The sequence below is a fragment of the Prinia subflava genome, chromosome 12, assembly GCF_021018805.1.
Source record: "Prinia subflava isolate CZ2003 ecotype Zambia chromosome 12, Cam_Psub_1.2, whole genome shotgun sequence".
In the NCBI taxonomy this organism is placed as follows: Eukaryota; Metazoa; Chordata; class Aves; order Passeriformes; family Cisticolidae; genus Prinia; species Prinia subflava.
Genome location: NC_086258.1, coordinates 12,044,604 through 12,059,175, shown reverse-complemented (window position 1 = coordinate 12,059,175; position 14,572 = coordinate 12,044,604). Strand labels below are relative to the sequence as shown.

Here is a 14,572-nt window from a genome sequence, read left to right as displayed (position 1 = left end):
GTGTTGTGGCAGGGTCCTTTCCTAACTCTCCCTGTGCTCCCGCTTGAAGGCAGCGGCTGCTTTCCAGGTACCAGTGGCATGAGACAGAAGAATCTCATCTGGGAATGTCTCTTCCATCTCCAGAGCTAATTCAGAGTCTTTGGCATAAAGGTAAGGCAAGAGTGATTCCTTCAGGCTGAAAGGCAGAGCAGAAAGCATTAACAGCTGGGGTACAGCAAACCATGAGTGCACTGCACCACCCAAATACTCAATATCCACAGTTTAACGGGTGTGGGTGCAGTGAGAAGGGTTAAACAGCCAGGTGGAGGCACAGAGCAAGGGGAGGCTGCAGGGCAGAGCTGTGCCTCTCCCTGAAGGCTGGGCTTGCTGACCATGGAGGTGTTTTCCACCCTTAATGAGTTTGTGATTCTGTTATTAATTATTTTATCCACATGCCTGCAGAAGTGCTTGTGTTTGTGCACTGGAGAGCAGCTCCTGCAGTGTCCCCAAGACAGCCCGTGTCAGATGGAGTGACACTGCCAGAAATGAGTGTGGACATTCCCACATGTGAATATTCCTACTGCTGCTGGTTGGGCCGCGGCCCCAGGACATGCATGTGCCACGGGAACTGCTCCCATTGTGTGCACTTTCAGAGGCAGAGAAGCTTCAGTTAACAACAGCTGTGGTGGGTTTGGGTGTGTAACTCCTACCTCCACTTGGGTCTGAATTCCTCCACAGCTTGGACACGTCTCAACTTCAGGATGATCATTTCATGGAGCTCCTGCAGGAAGGTTTCCAGCCTGGAGTGGACCAGGAAGGCGTGCAGGAGCTTGGCAAGCTCTGGGGTGAGCTCTTCTTTGTAAACTGAGCTGACATCTGCAAAAGGATCCTAAAAATGCAAGCGAGGGGAGAAAGAAGCCAAACACACATTTGAGCAGCTGCAGGCAGAGCAGAACAAAGCAGAGCAGGGCAGACAGAGGGGCTGGGGTTCCATACCCTGCCGAGGCGCAGCAGCTGCTCGGATTTGTGGGCACACAGGAGCTGCCACAGGGCCATGCTGTGTCTGAGCTGGCACCGTCGGAGGGCCTGGAAGAGAAGCACATCTGTGGGTGTGAGGGATGTCCTTGGAGCCTGTCCCCAGCCTGCCCTGCCCAAAGAGAGCTCAGCACAGAGCTCATCCAGCCCTTTAGCCTGGGTGCAGCCCGTCTGCCCTCAATAATCCAGTTTTTGATATCACGACAGGCAGTGGGAAAGTGAGAGGGCTCTGTCACACAGGCTGGATTGAGCATGAACCAGAGCAGATTTTATCCTGTAAGAATGTGAGCTTTGCCCTCGGGACTGACCTGCAGCACGTGGGGGTTTGTCTGATCCCCCATCTGCAGAACTTGCTCGATGTATTCAGTCAGCATCATCTCAGCATTCTCACCAGCCATGGCCAGGAAGCCCAGGGTGATCTCAGTGAGGGACAGAGCATCACACACATCACTGTAGGACTGCAGCTCCCCACTGATCATGTTCATCACTGAACTGGGCAGAGCACTCTGAAAACCATGAAGTCATGGTTAATGTTATTTGAGAGCCATTTCTTTTTCTCTTCAAATTGCTCAAGCCATGGAAGACAACAGAGCCGCAGATTTAGGAAACTGAAATGCTGAACCATCTCCCTTTTCTCTGGAAATCCTGACTGACAGCACAAGGCCAGATTGCACGTAGCTAAGGCATGCTGAGAAGTCAGCAGGCAAGCCTTTGGATGGACAAAGAAAGGGACTGAGAACCCTTGGAAAAGCAGGGATTTCATGCTTGCCCTGCCTCCTGCAGTGCACAAACCCACCTGCTCCAGCTTGTTCCTGACATCACTGAACAGCTGCTCGTAGTTGCGGTCGTGTCTGTGCACCAGGGTGGGGATGCCCTGCCAGGACAGAGAGCCACGGATGTGAATATCTGGGATCCTGCTGCCAGCGCCCTCCTGGCTGCACCGCCCCTGCCCGCCCTACCCTCAGCGTGATCAGGGGCTTCCCCTGCAGGAACTTGCTGATCACTTGCTGCTGGATCCTCTCCAGATCGAAGTCCTGCAAGGTCTCCCCTCCCTTCTCCATGCTGTACTGGCAGTTGGACAGGATCAGAGGGATCAGGTCCCTCTCCACCTCGTAACTGATCACGTGCAGGTCGGCCACTTCCGAGGGGCTGATCAGGTACCTGCAGGGAGCAAAGGGCCTCTGTGAGCAGGGAGAGCTGACTGAGAGGGAGCAGGACACGCAGCAGAGCCCCGGGGTGGAAGAGCAGCACACCTGTCATCCTCCTTGATGTGCCTGTTGACGGAGTGCACAAAGTCGTTGTGCAGCCCGATGAGGTAACTGGCCAGGGCCGTGGAGCACAGGCCCAGCCCCTGCCGCCGCGGCAGCAGCACCTCCAGCCTGCTGTCCAGGCTCAGCTCCGCATCGCAGTAGCCTTTAGGCAGCTTGATTTCCCCTGAAATACAGGCAGGAGTGTCTGAGGAGGCCCAGAGCAGGAGGAGATACCGAGCCTGAGAAAAGCCGTGCTCGCGGCGTTAGGGACAAGCACGAAAGGGAACAAGTTCAGGTGAGAAAGGGAACAAGTTCAGGTGAGAATACTACAACAGGGAAGCAAATTCTTCCCCTTGTACCTAGATTCTTAAAATTCGATGCCAAGCTTATTTTTGAGGATATGCCTCAGCATCAGTGACAGCAGGAACCTGAACTCAGAACGAGGAGCAGGGCTGGGAAAGAAGCTGCTCACCACTGGTGTCCAGGGAGCTTCTCAGCTTGTTCCAGACAGACAGAAACACATTCACTCTCCTCTCTAACAGGTCCCTCATCACATCTGAGAAACAACAGAAAGACAAATCCATGAAACACCTTTTCCTGGTGAAACTCTCCAATACAGGGCTCTTCAGAGCACACTGCTGAGCTCCAGGCAACTGCTCGAGATTAAACAGACACCAAACACCTTTCTAAAGGTATCAAATGGAGTCATTTGCTTGGTTTGTTATTTTTCTATTATTGTCTGCTCCTGGCCCAGGCCACAAGGATGGACTGGTCCTTGGTCTGATTCTGCATGACCTTTATGCAATTTTCCATAAGTACTTAAAAACATCAGTAATTGTACTTAAATACAACTGAAGGAGTTGCCACAAACTTCATGAAAGGAAGGGAAGGACATTTATTCCACTCTTTAGGCAAGCCCTGCTCTAGAGCTGAGCTTAAAATGCCACCAGAACCATTCCTGCACTGCACAGAGCTCCCACCCCTCATAAAAAAATCACCTGTACTTAATTCCCTTTAAAGTCATCTGATAACCTTTCCAACCCTATCCAGGCCTCCAGTTCATTCACGTGAGAGTTCAGAGGAAAAGCTGAGTTTTCCCCTTTGCTTTCAACTGGACAATCCAGCACTTTCTGTTTCATTAATTACAATTTTGGCAGAGTCTCCTCACCTGAGTGGGGTTCCCTGAGGAACTCCCTGATGGAGCAGTGTTTGATCTCTGCTGTGTTCTGGAATTGCCTCACCAAATCTCGCTGCAGAGCCAGAATCTCTGGTAGGAATTTCACCAGCCTCAGCTCAGTCTCCTGGAAGAGGAAAGGGAACCTCTGGGTAAGGCTGTGCTGGGACAAACCAGTTGGGAATACTTTTAGGGAATTGCTTCTTAAACATTTAAAAGACAACAATATTTTCCATGTTCATTCTCAAGATCATAGCAAGTACTGAGAATAAGGAAACTGGATAATCCAAATTAGTTTAGTCTTGGGCAATCCCAGCCTCTCGTCCCTGAGGCAGCCCTACCTTCTGCAGGAACTTCCAGAGGAGGGGGACGGTGTCCTTGGCATTCTTCTGCTGCACGACGTGGCCCAGGTTCTCCACTGAAACCCTCTTGCGGCAGCTCCACAGCTTGGAGTGGTGGATGTGGCTGTCCCCAGGCAGCTGGGACAGGAATGCAGCTGGGTCCCCATACACTATTTTCACTATGGGGTTGGAAGAGATTCTCTCATCCTCTTGTATCTGTCGGTTTAACTTCAGAAGCTTTTTATCCAAATCCTGCATTAAAAAATAATAAGTTATTGGATGTTGTGAAGTACCTTCCACTGAGCTAAGCCATTTCTGCTTTTCCAGCTATACAAATTCATCCCAGAACAACTCCGGTCTCAGACTCCCATTTCCCCAGGTAGAATAAAATCTTTAACCTGCCCCTGTGCAGATTTCCAGTGGATTTTGAACTGCTCAGCTACTGACTCTGTACAGCAGATTTCTTACCTTCAATTCAGGAACAATAATTGTGTTTGCAACAATATCTTCCCATTTGTTCCTCTTCTCCTTGGTGGAGAGAACATCATCAAACTGCACCAGCCCTGCAACAGGAATATTTCACCTCTTACATCTGCAACATTTCAGTGAAAAGAAAGCACAGATTCTCAGGTCCTAGAAGTTAACTGAGTATCTTGGTCTAGCTGGAGAGCGACACTCAAACATCACACAGTGACCCAGGTTTCCAGGAGCTTCAGCCACTCATTCATGTGAATGATGGGGACATTTATCCAACTCCTTCATAACCCCAGAAACATTGAACAGCTTGTCCAAGGTCGGACCATGATCAATGACAGAGTGAAGCCTGCAATACTGACTGGTATTCCCACACTCCAGATATGGGTGTTTACACATAAATGCCTCTGTGATTCCAATCCCACCACGAACCCACTGTGCCATCCCTCTTCTCCCCAAGAGCTTCTGGGAATCTCTGAGGGGCAGCACAGAACAGGGGCCTGCACACAGCACGAGCTGCTGTGCTGGGAGAGCAGCTCTGCTCGGGAGCTGCAAGCTCTGCCCATCTGTCATGATGCTATTTTGTCAATAATTCATTTTCAGAGCTATTGACTGCACCAAACCTTGCAAACCCCATGTACTCGCTGAAAGAAGCAAACAGCCAAAAAAAAAAAAAGAAAAAAAAGTCTCTCAGTACAGTAAGAAATGAGCTCCAAACTCTCTATTTTCCTCTTCAGCTCAGCTGCTGCTGCTGGAGGGGGTTTATCAGCACAGTGCCTGCATGGCCCCAGCCCTTCAAACACAGCCCCAGGTGTGATAGGGCATCTGGCTTTTCTTACACTGGCCTGGCTGCTGCTGGGGGGCCTGCAGGAGGCTGCTGAGCACGAGGTGCAGGATGTTGATTGTGTCATCCACGCTCTTCCCCAAAATCCTGGTCAGCTGTGCCAAGTCCTCCCGAACGTGCTCCTGCAGGAAGCTCACCACGTCCCCCACTGTCGGCTTGATCATCCTTCCCAGGGACTAAAGACAACAAAGGCAGGAGTTGAGCACAGCCAAAAACATCCAGGGAAGCACAAGGCACACAGAGCTCAGTCCTGCCAGGCACCCCCACCTGTGGGATTCCTGCCACGGGGGCTCACCAGCAGGGCTGGGTGGATTCCATGCAGGAGTTAACCAAAATCCCTCCTGGGCAAGGAGGGAGGGAATTTGGGTCTTGCATCCTGACAGACTGCCCTGGTCACTTGGCAATGTCATGAAAAGGTTTCCCTAGGTTTTGTGTGACCACTTGAAGCATTTTTGGAAGGTACCTGAGGGTCTCTGGAGGCTCCCAGCAGCATGGACAGGTGAGTGAGCAAACGGAGCAGCATGAAGACGGCAGGGGACACGCCCCGGTCAGACAGCCCCAGGGTTCTTCTGTGCTCAACACCTCCCAGAACGTGGCCACTCTGAGTTCTGTCTTCACGATTCCTGTAGCAAAGTGCATATATTGGGTTTTTATTTTGCCTTGACAAAATCCACTCAAGATATCTCTGATACCCAGCAATACCTTTTTGACCCGTAATGTCTTTGAATGCTATAAAAGCTGCCAATTCAAAGGGTCACAGGGGAGTGAAAGCTTCCAGTCAGTTTTGGGCACAGAAAAGCAAATTCTTTGGTTTTGCTGCCTGATTACTCTTGCATGGACCTCCCTTCCTTACACCTTCCAGAGAGCAGCATGAAGCAGTTGGTACCTCGGCCTTTGAAGGCACACAAGCAAGTCCTGCATCATTTAGCACTGCAAAGGCACTGAAGCAAAGCACACCTGGCCACCTGGAAGCCCTGCAGGGGTTTGTGGTTGGTGCCTCCAATGGGGACGCGGCAGTCGGGACAGAAGCTCGTTTCCATGGGGAGCCCACACTGGGAAAAGCAACAGGAGAACACTGAATTCCAGAGCTTCTCCAGCAGAGAGAGAATGAAACAAAAATCCAAGCTGTAAGTGGTTAATTCCAACCCTGCTACAAACCGGGCCTGATGTTTCCCAATCTGTGGTATAAATGCTAGGGGTATTCTAAATTTTACATTACAATGACAAAATGATCAACAATATCGAGTTTAGAAGTGGAACTCTGTGCATCAGAACATTAAAACCAGTAAACAAAACAGCTTATTGTTGAAAACTTTGTTCTGCTTAAATACCCACCAGCCCCAAATTCTTACCTCTCCCACAGTGCAGAGGTGGCCATTGGGACATTCTGTGAAGAGAGGAACAAAGAGGACAGTGTTCTAAAACAGATTTATACAGCCCCTGTTATTCCCTTTCCTTGGGACCATCATCCTGGAGCAAGAAATGTGCTTCAAGATCTAATCAAAAGCCCTGACTATCCCAAAGCCCAAGGGACTGACAGGCCCACACAGGAAACCAAGCAATTTTCCAGTGCTGCTTCTCCTTGAGAAACAAGGAATCAAAACCTGACAGATTCTGCTGCTGAGGGCAGGAATGCTCCCACCCCCATTCCCAGCTGCAGGAAGGTCCAGCTGTGGGAAGCAGGGACAAAGCTGGCCAGGAAGGTGGCAGAGCTGTCCTCTCACAGCCTGTTCGTGTCACCTTTGTTCCCCCTCAAGCTCTGTGAGCAGCTGCAGACTGAACAGCACTGGATGTCCTTTGGTGCATCATCCCCACAAACTGTCACTGCAAATCAGGATTTACCACAGATAACTCGTGCTGAGGAGAGTGTTTGTCCTCACATTTGGAGCAGTTTCATTCCCCAAACCCAAGGAATTCCTGCAGCCAGGCAGCAGCACTCACCGTACCAGCGCAGGTCACGCGTCACCTCCCAGGTCCTGGCCTGAGCCGTGATGTCCTCGGGCATTGTGGGCAGGAAGGAGTGCTGAGCAGAGAAGGGGGAAAACAGTCACAGATGGATCTGTGAATCAGCTCTGCCCTCTGGCAGTCACCCACTGGTTCTCTGTTCACACTGGGGAACCAGAGACACCTGAGAGCAGAGGTCAGACAGGTGATGCTGATACAGATTTTCAAATCCACTCTTAGAACTGTCAGTATTGCTAAGAGTTGCATGTGCACTCTCCAGACACCCTGCACTGCTGATACACCCTGTGTGTACCAGCACGTTCCCTTGCACCTTGGGCAGCCAGGAGCAGCAGAGCAGCAGCTCCCTGCCCCTGACTGAGGAGCCAGTGCTCTCTGGGCAGGCAGGTCAGCAGTGTGAGCTGCCAGCTGCTCTCAGCCCTGCTCACCCAAATATCAGCAATATATATTCAGTACATTCATACAGCTCAGGATGGAGAGGTGCCTTGAAAAGATACCAGGCCAGAGCTTGCTGTTGTGCTAATTAACCCCAACAGCAGTGAGATAATCACCCCCCGGTGTTTCACAGCTCCAACAGCCAGGTGGAGCACTGCTGTTGAGAAAGGTCCAGCAGAGGATCCAGCAGACACAGACAAGGAGCAGGGACGTGCTGAAGTGCCCGTGGGCTCCGAGTGCTCACCTGCATGCAGTGTGGCTGGAAGGCCAGGTTCCTGAGGGGCTGCAGGACGGGGCTGTGCCCGCACAGCAGCACTGCAGCCACGTGCACGGCCATCTCCACCAGGGCTCCGTGCTGGCTGCATCCCTGCGGCTGCACGGCCAGCCTGGGCAGGGCGTTCCTCACCAGGGCAACTGCAAACAGCTCCAGCTCGGGGGAGTTCAGCACTTGGGAGCTCTGGATGAACTCAGTCATTGCCTCTGTTTGCTGAAAGCACAGATGTGAAAGAGCTAAAGCCATCAGGATACTGCCCACCCAAGGGAAGAGCACTGGCAGCTCCTTCCCACACTGAGTTATCCTGCTCCAAAAGCCTCCCCAGCCTGCTCAGCTCGGGCCAACTCCCTGGCTGGGCCACAGGAGCAAAAGCTCCTCTATCACTGATTCAGATCCCCTTCATCCTTGAAGCACGTTTGTCACAAGCTGCCAAAGTCCTACCTGCTGCTTGGGATGAAGGCTTGGATCCCTGGCACCGTACAGGGCAGTGACCTCTCGGAAGATGGCCAGGAGCAGGTGGGCAGAATCCAGAGCTGGGGGGCTGCCGGAGGCCTGGGGAAGAGCCAAGGATGTGGCAGGGGACAGGCTGCCAGAGCTGCCCCAGCTACAGTGATGAGATGTGGGAAAGTAAGGAAACTTGAGCACAAGCCCCAGTGACCTCGCAGCAAAGGCCCCCAGGTACCTCCATGGGAGCAGACACTGCCCACAGGGACACAACAGAGCTGGAGGCATCCAAAGCCCAGCAGGGGAGGGCTGTGGAGGGGGTGTGGGCTGTACCTCGGCCTGGAGCAGCCCCTGGGCCGTGCCCTCCATCATGGCTCGTCCCACGGCGTCGCGCAGGGCCCGGTACCGCTCCCCGCACACCAGGAACCGGTCCATGTGGTTGGACTGGCTGTGCTGCACCTGCCAAGGGAACAGCCATGCAAGCACTGGGGACAATACCTCGGCTGGAGGAGGCAGGATCTGCCCTTCCTCCCAAGCACTGGGGCATTTCAGCCTCCCCAGAGCAGCAGCAGCAGCCATGGCCACCCCCGGGTGCAGCCAGGAGAGCCAGGAGGAGTCACCTCCCAGCCACTGCCACTCTGGCCTGTCCCCTAAGAGCCACACAACAGCAGGAACACCCCAAAGCAGCACAAAGTGAAGGCAAAGAGGGGACCAGAACCACCACCAGGAGATGCCTCTTCTCTACCTGCTGCAGAATTTCTGCTGGGAACACCCAGCTGAAGCGTGGCTCTGTGACCAGCGTCTGAGCAAACTCCATCCCGTGCTGGCTGGCGATCCTCCTGACCAGGTACACATGGTGCCAGTCGTTCCTGGCCAGGCTGCAGAACCTCTCCACGTTCTTCAGGTAACGCTGCTTCTCCTTCATCTGCTCTGGCTCTGGAGGGGAAAAAAAGAGGTTCAAACAGAGAGGCAAAAGCACATGTGTCACCTTGCAAACTTCTCTGTCTGCCCCAGCTGTAGCACCAAGTGCCTTTATTAGTACTGTGTAATTACACACAAGAACTTCACAGCCCTCCCTTCCTCAGGTGTTGTCTGGAGCATTTCCTCAGCCAGATTTCAGACAATGATTCATTTCTTTGACACAGAAGATATAAACTTGTCAATATAAACTCTTAATCCCTTCTAGCTGTGCAGAGCTCTCATTCATATAAAACAATAACCCTTACAGCAGTCCTGGGTCTGAAGCAGCATTTATGCTTTAAAGTTCAATTTAGTGGGCTCTAAATAAATCTCATTGTTAGCATCAGGAGGATAAAATAAATCTCCTTCCACAGGTGTAACTAAACTGGGATCACCAGCACAGCCTTGCTACCAGTTACAGAGCACTTGTAACAACTGGTACAGGGGACAGACACTGAGTGACACCCCTGAGGAAAAAGGGAGTTGCTGCTCTCCTTCTTGGCCATGCACCAAGACAGGTCCTAGCAGAGCACAGGCCCTGCTGGCTCAGCCCTGCATCCAGCATTTCCACCTGACAGAACAGTCAGACTCACCCGGGTGCTGCTGCAGGTCGAAGATCAGCTCTGCAGCCCTGCTCAGGCACAGGCGCACCTTGGCCACGGCCTGCAGGTATTCCACAGAGGACTCCTGAGGAGCCTCTCTGCTGCTGCCTGGGAGGTAGTTCTCTGGAAAGGCTCTGTCCTCAGGCAGACTGTTTCCATGCCCATATCCCAGGCTGTCCTCTGACTTTTCACACATGGAATCCTAGAGAGAAGCCGGAACGCTGGTGAGTGGCAGAGCCACCTCACCCAGCCACCCCTGTGTTCCCAGGGCACCCACCCTGCCACAAGCACAGCAAACCATCCCTGACCCTCCAACCCATCCCTGACCCTCGTCCCAAACCTCTGCCAGTTCACCCAACACCATTTTTAGGATGTGCCCTAGTTGTCCCACATTCCCCAAGCTTGGAGCTAAGCAAGAGCCATGAGCAGGCTGTGAATAACACACATTCCATGTTCCAAGATGCCAAGCTCTACCTGTCTGTCCCTTGGCAAGAACACAAATGGTGTTTTTTAACTACAAAGTCACTTAAAAAAAAACCTGTAAGTAATAAAACCTCTGCCCTGCTGTTATATTTGTTTCAAGTTGTCCAAAGTCCTGAAAGTTATGCAAGTGGAGGAAAGGGAACAATCCCAAAGGCATACTGATTTAATTTCTGCACAATAATTTAAGTGTCTGTGGTGACAAGAAGGCAGCTCAGCAGTGGGCTAGTGCCATGAGAAAGGCCCTGCTTGCTGCACTCCAGTGCTGGAGTTTGAGTTCTAAACTTAGACACTTGTCCAAGGGAAAGAATTTATGTAACACTGCAAAGACACACAAGCTTTTCCTCGAAAAGCAAGGCTCATTCCTGACCAGGTGATTTGATATCAACTCCTTTTGGATTTTCTAGTTGGAAAAATAATTATATACACAAGAAACATGCCCTGAATTGCAGAATTTCTGTTCTTTTTTTACCCATGAAACTGCATCAGTTTCATGGCCCAGCTCTTACCTCCAAGCAGTTGACAAAAAGCAAGTAGAGCTCTTTTTTGTCATTTTTCTCCAGGAGCTCGTTGTGCTCCACCTGGGACAGGTAATGCTGCACATCATCTTTCACTTCATTGAAGCTGCAGGAGAGAGAGACACCCCTGACACAGCTGCCATGCAGGGCTGCCCCTGCTCTGAACACAGCAGAGCTCCCAGAGATGGCCCAGTGACAGCTGGGCTCACTCTGGATCCAGCTGCAAGAGGGAAAAGCTGTTGTGCCATTTTCTGCAGGTGACCTTTGGCTTCGCAGCCTGAGCCCGGTTTGATCATCAGCAGTGCTCAATGAGCACTCCCAGGGCAAAAGGAATCTGATTTAGGAGGGGTCACAGCTGAGAAGGGGCTGCAAAGGGAGGCCGGGAGGGCTGTGGAGCACACACAGGATCAGTCCTGATTAAATCTCCGTGAATGAGGAGCTTTGCTTTGCTGACCTAGATCAGAGCAAGTGCTCAGACACCCTGCAGCACCCAGGCATGCACAGTCAGCACAGGGTCAGTGAGGAACAGCCAGGTAAACCCTGCACAGGCTGCTCACACTGCACCACAAGCTCCACCAAGCCAGCCAAGTTGCACGACTTCTGCAAAGGGATTCAAACCCAGTGAAAGTCGTGGAGGTGAGGAGAACAATCAGATCAGTTTGACGAGGAGCAGAGCTGTACCTGGCCTAACCTCCTCCCCCAGCTGAATGTGCTCACCTGTACTTCAGGAGCAGCTTCAGCATCACCGAGCGGATGATGGGAGTTTCATCCACCTCATCATTAAACGGGGACAGGAGCTTTGTGTAGACAGCAGGGTGATCTGTGGGGACAAGGGAAGGACACGTTTGGCAGGGGAGAGAAGGTGGTGACACATTCAGCTCTGTCAGACTGAGTGTCAGGGTGAAGGAGCTCACCTGAGTCTTTCATGAGGCTTCTGTGAACAAAGAGCAGATTGAGGAGCCCCTGGATGACCTCTGGCTCGGGGGGCTCGTTGTCCTTGAAGCACATGGTGGTGACCACGTCAATGAAGAAATTATTGCACCTCTGCCGGAACAGGGCGTTCTTTGCTATGGCAGCTCTGGGAGGCAAAAACAAACACAGAACTCTTCAGCCATGGAGGAATCACACACACAGGCAAAAGGCACCAAGGGGAGATACTTTTCCACTTTCCCAACAAGAAGGTGCTTGAGATCCCTTCCAACCCAAACCATTCTATGATTTGCATGCTTTTCACAGAGGCCAAGGCAGCTTTCCCCTTTTTTGAAACAACAGAACAGACAGGACCTGTTCAGTTCCAGAGGGATGAAGCAGAGCTCCCATTCTGCTCGTGTTGACAATTTCCTCACAAAGCCTCCCCACCCAAGGCTCCCACCTTGGAGAGGGTGGCTGGAGTACCTGAGCTCCTCAGAGACAGTTAACTCCACATCCTCCACGGCAACCCTGCAGTAGGGACAGTGCATCTGTGCTGGCACCAGCCACAGGGTGATGCACTTGTGGCAGAACACGTGGTTGCAGGGCAGGCAGACGGGGTCCTTCGGCTCTCCCAGGCAGATGGGACACGGCTCCAGACCATGCCTGGAATCCAGAGAAGCAATGAACACAGCTGCTTCCATGCTGCCTCCCCAAAAGCCTTGACCAAGATGTGCAGCTGCAGCTAGAGCAAGAGCAGACAATGCAAGACAGGCTGGCTCACTGCTCAGCTCCAGCTGCAGAGCCAAACAGGGTCACTGCTCCTCCTCTGGCTTTCACTACCCCCCCATGCAGCACTGCCACAAGTGTGCTGGCAACACAGGCAATGTCCCTGCTGTCCCCTGCAGCCTGTCCCAATGTCAGTACCTGTAGAGCCTCCTGCTGACCTCGTTCTTGCATTGGCACAGCACTGTCATCACTGCAACAAAGGTTGGATGGCACTTCATGTCTGAATCGTTCTGGAAACACTGCAGAGGGAAAGGACAAAGCCCAGTGACTCAGCCACAGCGCCTGAGACCACAATTCCCATGATCAGCAGGAGAGGGAAGAGGTGAAATCCCAGCTTTGCTCACCTTGGCAAGAAGCAAAGTGTGTTTTCTCACCACACTCTCAAATTCTGGCATCACGGCGTGGATGCCAAGCAGGACGTGTTCCACGAAGAGCGCCATGGCAAACACGCGGCTCCAGCAGGCTCTGGGGAGGACAGCAGGATGGCACCACAACAGGGCAGCCAGGATCCACCTCACTGCTGCCCTGCTCCCCTCCACACCCCTCCTGTGCTTCCCACAGGGGTTTTTGCCAAGAACAGAACACATTCCAGCACTTAACCCAGGGGGCTCAGGGTGCAGGCGCCTGGCCTGGAGGCAGCACTGCAGCAGGACCAGCACCACTGCACACATCTTCCCACACCCCTAACTTCTATGCCAAAAGATTTTTAAAACACCAATCACAATTAGCTACAATTTCTTCACTTCAAATAAACTAAACAAGGTCTGTGAGGAACTGGGGTAGCACTCTGGGCTTTCTTCCAAAACACAAGAGGCAGTGAAATTCCCCATCCCTTGGGTCCTTATGCACAGAGGATGAAGTGGGGAGACACTGCTGGTTAACAGGAACCTGAGGAGAGTTTTAAATAACCCCTGAACCCAGATGGAATGCACCAGATGATACTGCCAGATTTAGAGAGAAAATCTGCAGGAGATGAGGGGAAAAAAAGTGGTTCTTGCTGCTTGGTTTGTAATTGAACCCAGCAGGAACCTGGAAAGGTTTGCAACGCCTGAGAAAAGCAGCACCAGAACAGCTTCAGGCTGCTCCAATGCCCCAGTGAAACGCCAGGCAAAGAGCAGGGCTGTGAGCAGAGCCTGGTACCTACCTGAGCTCCCTCAGCAGCTGATGGCAGCGGCTCCCCCTGCGCTGGGCACCCTCCTCTTTGCACAGGAATTCAATGGGCATGTGGAAATTCTTCACCCTCTGCAGCCAGAGCTCGGGGGAAGCTGTCTGCACCTGGCTCTCCAGCTCCTCAGCACACACCATTGCAGCCAGCACGTCCAGAACCTGCACACACACAGCGCCACGGCTACCACAACATTGCATTTCAGAATTATTTATAGACCTTGGCCCTCACTCTGGTTTGCTACAGCACATGTTCTACTGAGTAATGTCCTACTTGATTATTTTAAGCTCTGCAATTCTCATGTTTGTGGCATGGCTCGTTAGCATATCCTATTAACTAATGCAAAAGCAGGGCAAACTTATTTTAAAACCTGCTTGTAACAACAACACAGCAGATCATTCCCAGTTCTGAGGAACCTGAGCCGGTGTCTCCCCCTCTGCTGTTGCTGAAATCCAAAGGAGCAGCAGCTAATTCAGTGCAGACAGAGCTCCCTGCCAGGGCTGAGGGGCACAGACTGCCTGGGGTGACTGTACCATCTCTGAGCGTGGCATTCTGTCCCCCTGCTCCTTCAGGAGGAAGCCAGCCACACGGGGGTGCACAGCCAGGATCCTGGAGAAGTTCTGCAGGCGGCTCCTGAACTGGTTGTGTGCCAGGTGGGCCCAGGGCAGGGAGGGCACCAGCTCCTCTCTCCAGGGGGACTCTGCCACCCACTCCTCAACGCAGGACGCGAACGCCACACGCAGACACTGCAGGGGGGAAACAGAACACCAAAGGTGAGAAAGTACTTCTATAATTCATTTTGCACTGGAAATCCTGGCAAAATTCTCTGAAGGATGAGAATCCCTTCCCTACAAAGACAGCCTTAAATGTCAATTTAGTTAATTTAGTCAATTTATACAGGTGTTGCCTTTCTGAGTAACCCCAGCAGCCACTCAGT

The 14,572-nt window shown here is 52.3% G+C and overlaps 1 protein-coding gene across 1 annotated transcript in view; it reads right to left on the bottom strand.

Moving 5' to 3' along the window:
* Window positions 1-7: 7 nt before the first annotated feature.
* The window catches only part of RNF213 (ring finger protein 213), a 44,307-nt gene continuing 29,742 nt past the window's right edge, over window positions 8-14,572 (bottom strand). The window contains exons 38-66 of the mRNA XM_063410105.1: window positions 14,169-14,381; window positions 13,615-13,796; window positions 12,815-12,935; window positions 12,609-12,709; window positions 12,168-12,347; window positions 11,687-11,850; window positions 11,490-11,592; window positions 10,764-10,878; window positions 9,766-9,976; window positions 8,958-9,148; window positions 8,546-8,671; window positions 8,210-8,320; window positions 7,739-7,981; window positions 7,039-7,120; window positions 6,450-6,484; window positions 6,055-6,149; window positions 5,561-5,720; window positions 5,093-5,273; window positions 4,248-4,342; window positions 3,780-4,031; window positions 3,433-3,565; window positions 2,737-2,820; window positions 2,268-2,448; window positions 1,974-2,175; window positions 1,811-1,888; window positions 1,323-1,520; window positions 976-1,065; window positions 690-868; window positions 8-175 (exon numbers count right to left, since the gene is read on the bottom strand). Coding sequence (XP_063266175.1) covers window positions 22-175; window positions 690-868; window positions 976-1,065; window positions 1,323-1,520; window positions 1,811-1,888; window positions 1,974-2,175; window positions 2,268-2,448; window positions 2,737-2,820; window positions 3,433-3,565; window positions 3,780-4,031; window positions 4,248-4,342; window positions 5,093-5,273; window positions 5,561-5,720; window positions 6,055-6,149; window positions 6,450-6,484; window positions 7,039-7,120; window positions 7,739-7,981; window positions 8,210-8,320; window positions 8,546-8,671; window positions 8,958-9,148; window positions 9,766-9,976; window positions 10,764-10,878; window positions 11,490-11,592; window positions 11,687-11,850; window positions 12,168-12,347; window positions 12,609-12,709; window positions 12,815-12,935; window positions 13,615-13,796; window positions 14,169-14,381 — 4,260 coding nt within the window. The 3' untranslated portion in view covers window positions 8-21. The remainder of the gene's footprint in view (window positions 176-689; window positions 869-975; window positions 1,066-1,322; window positions 1,521-1,810; window positions 1,889-1,973; window positions 2,176-2,267; window positions 2,449-2,736; window positions 2,821-3,432; window positions 3,566-3,779; window positions 4,032-4,247; window positions 4,343-5,092; window positions 5,274-5,560; window positions 5,721-6,054; window positions 6,150-6,449; window positions 6,485-7,038; window positions 7,121-7,738; window positions 7,982-8,209; window positions 8,321-8,545; window positions 8,672-8,957; window positions 9,149-9,765; window positions 9,977-10,763; window positions 10,879-11,489; window positions 11,593-11,686; window positions 11,851-12,167; window positions 12,348-12,608; window positions 12,710-12,814; window positions 12,936-13,614; window positions 13,797-14,168; window positions 14,382-14,572) is intronic.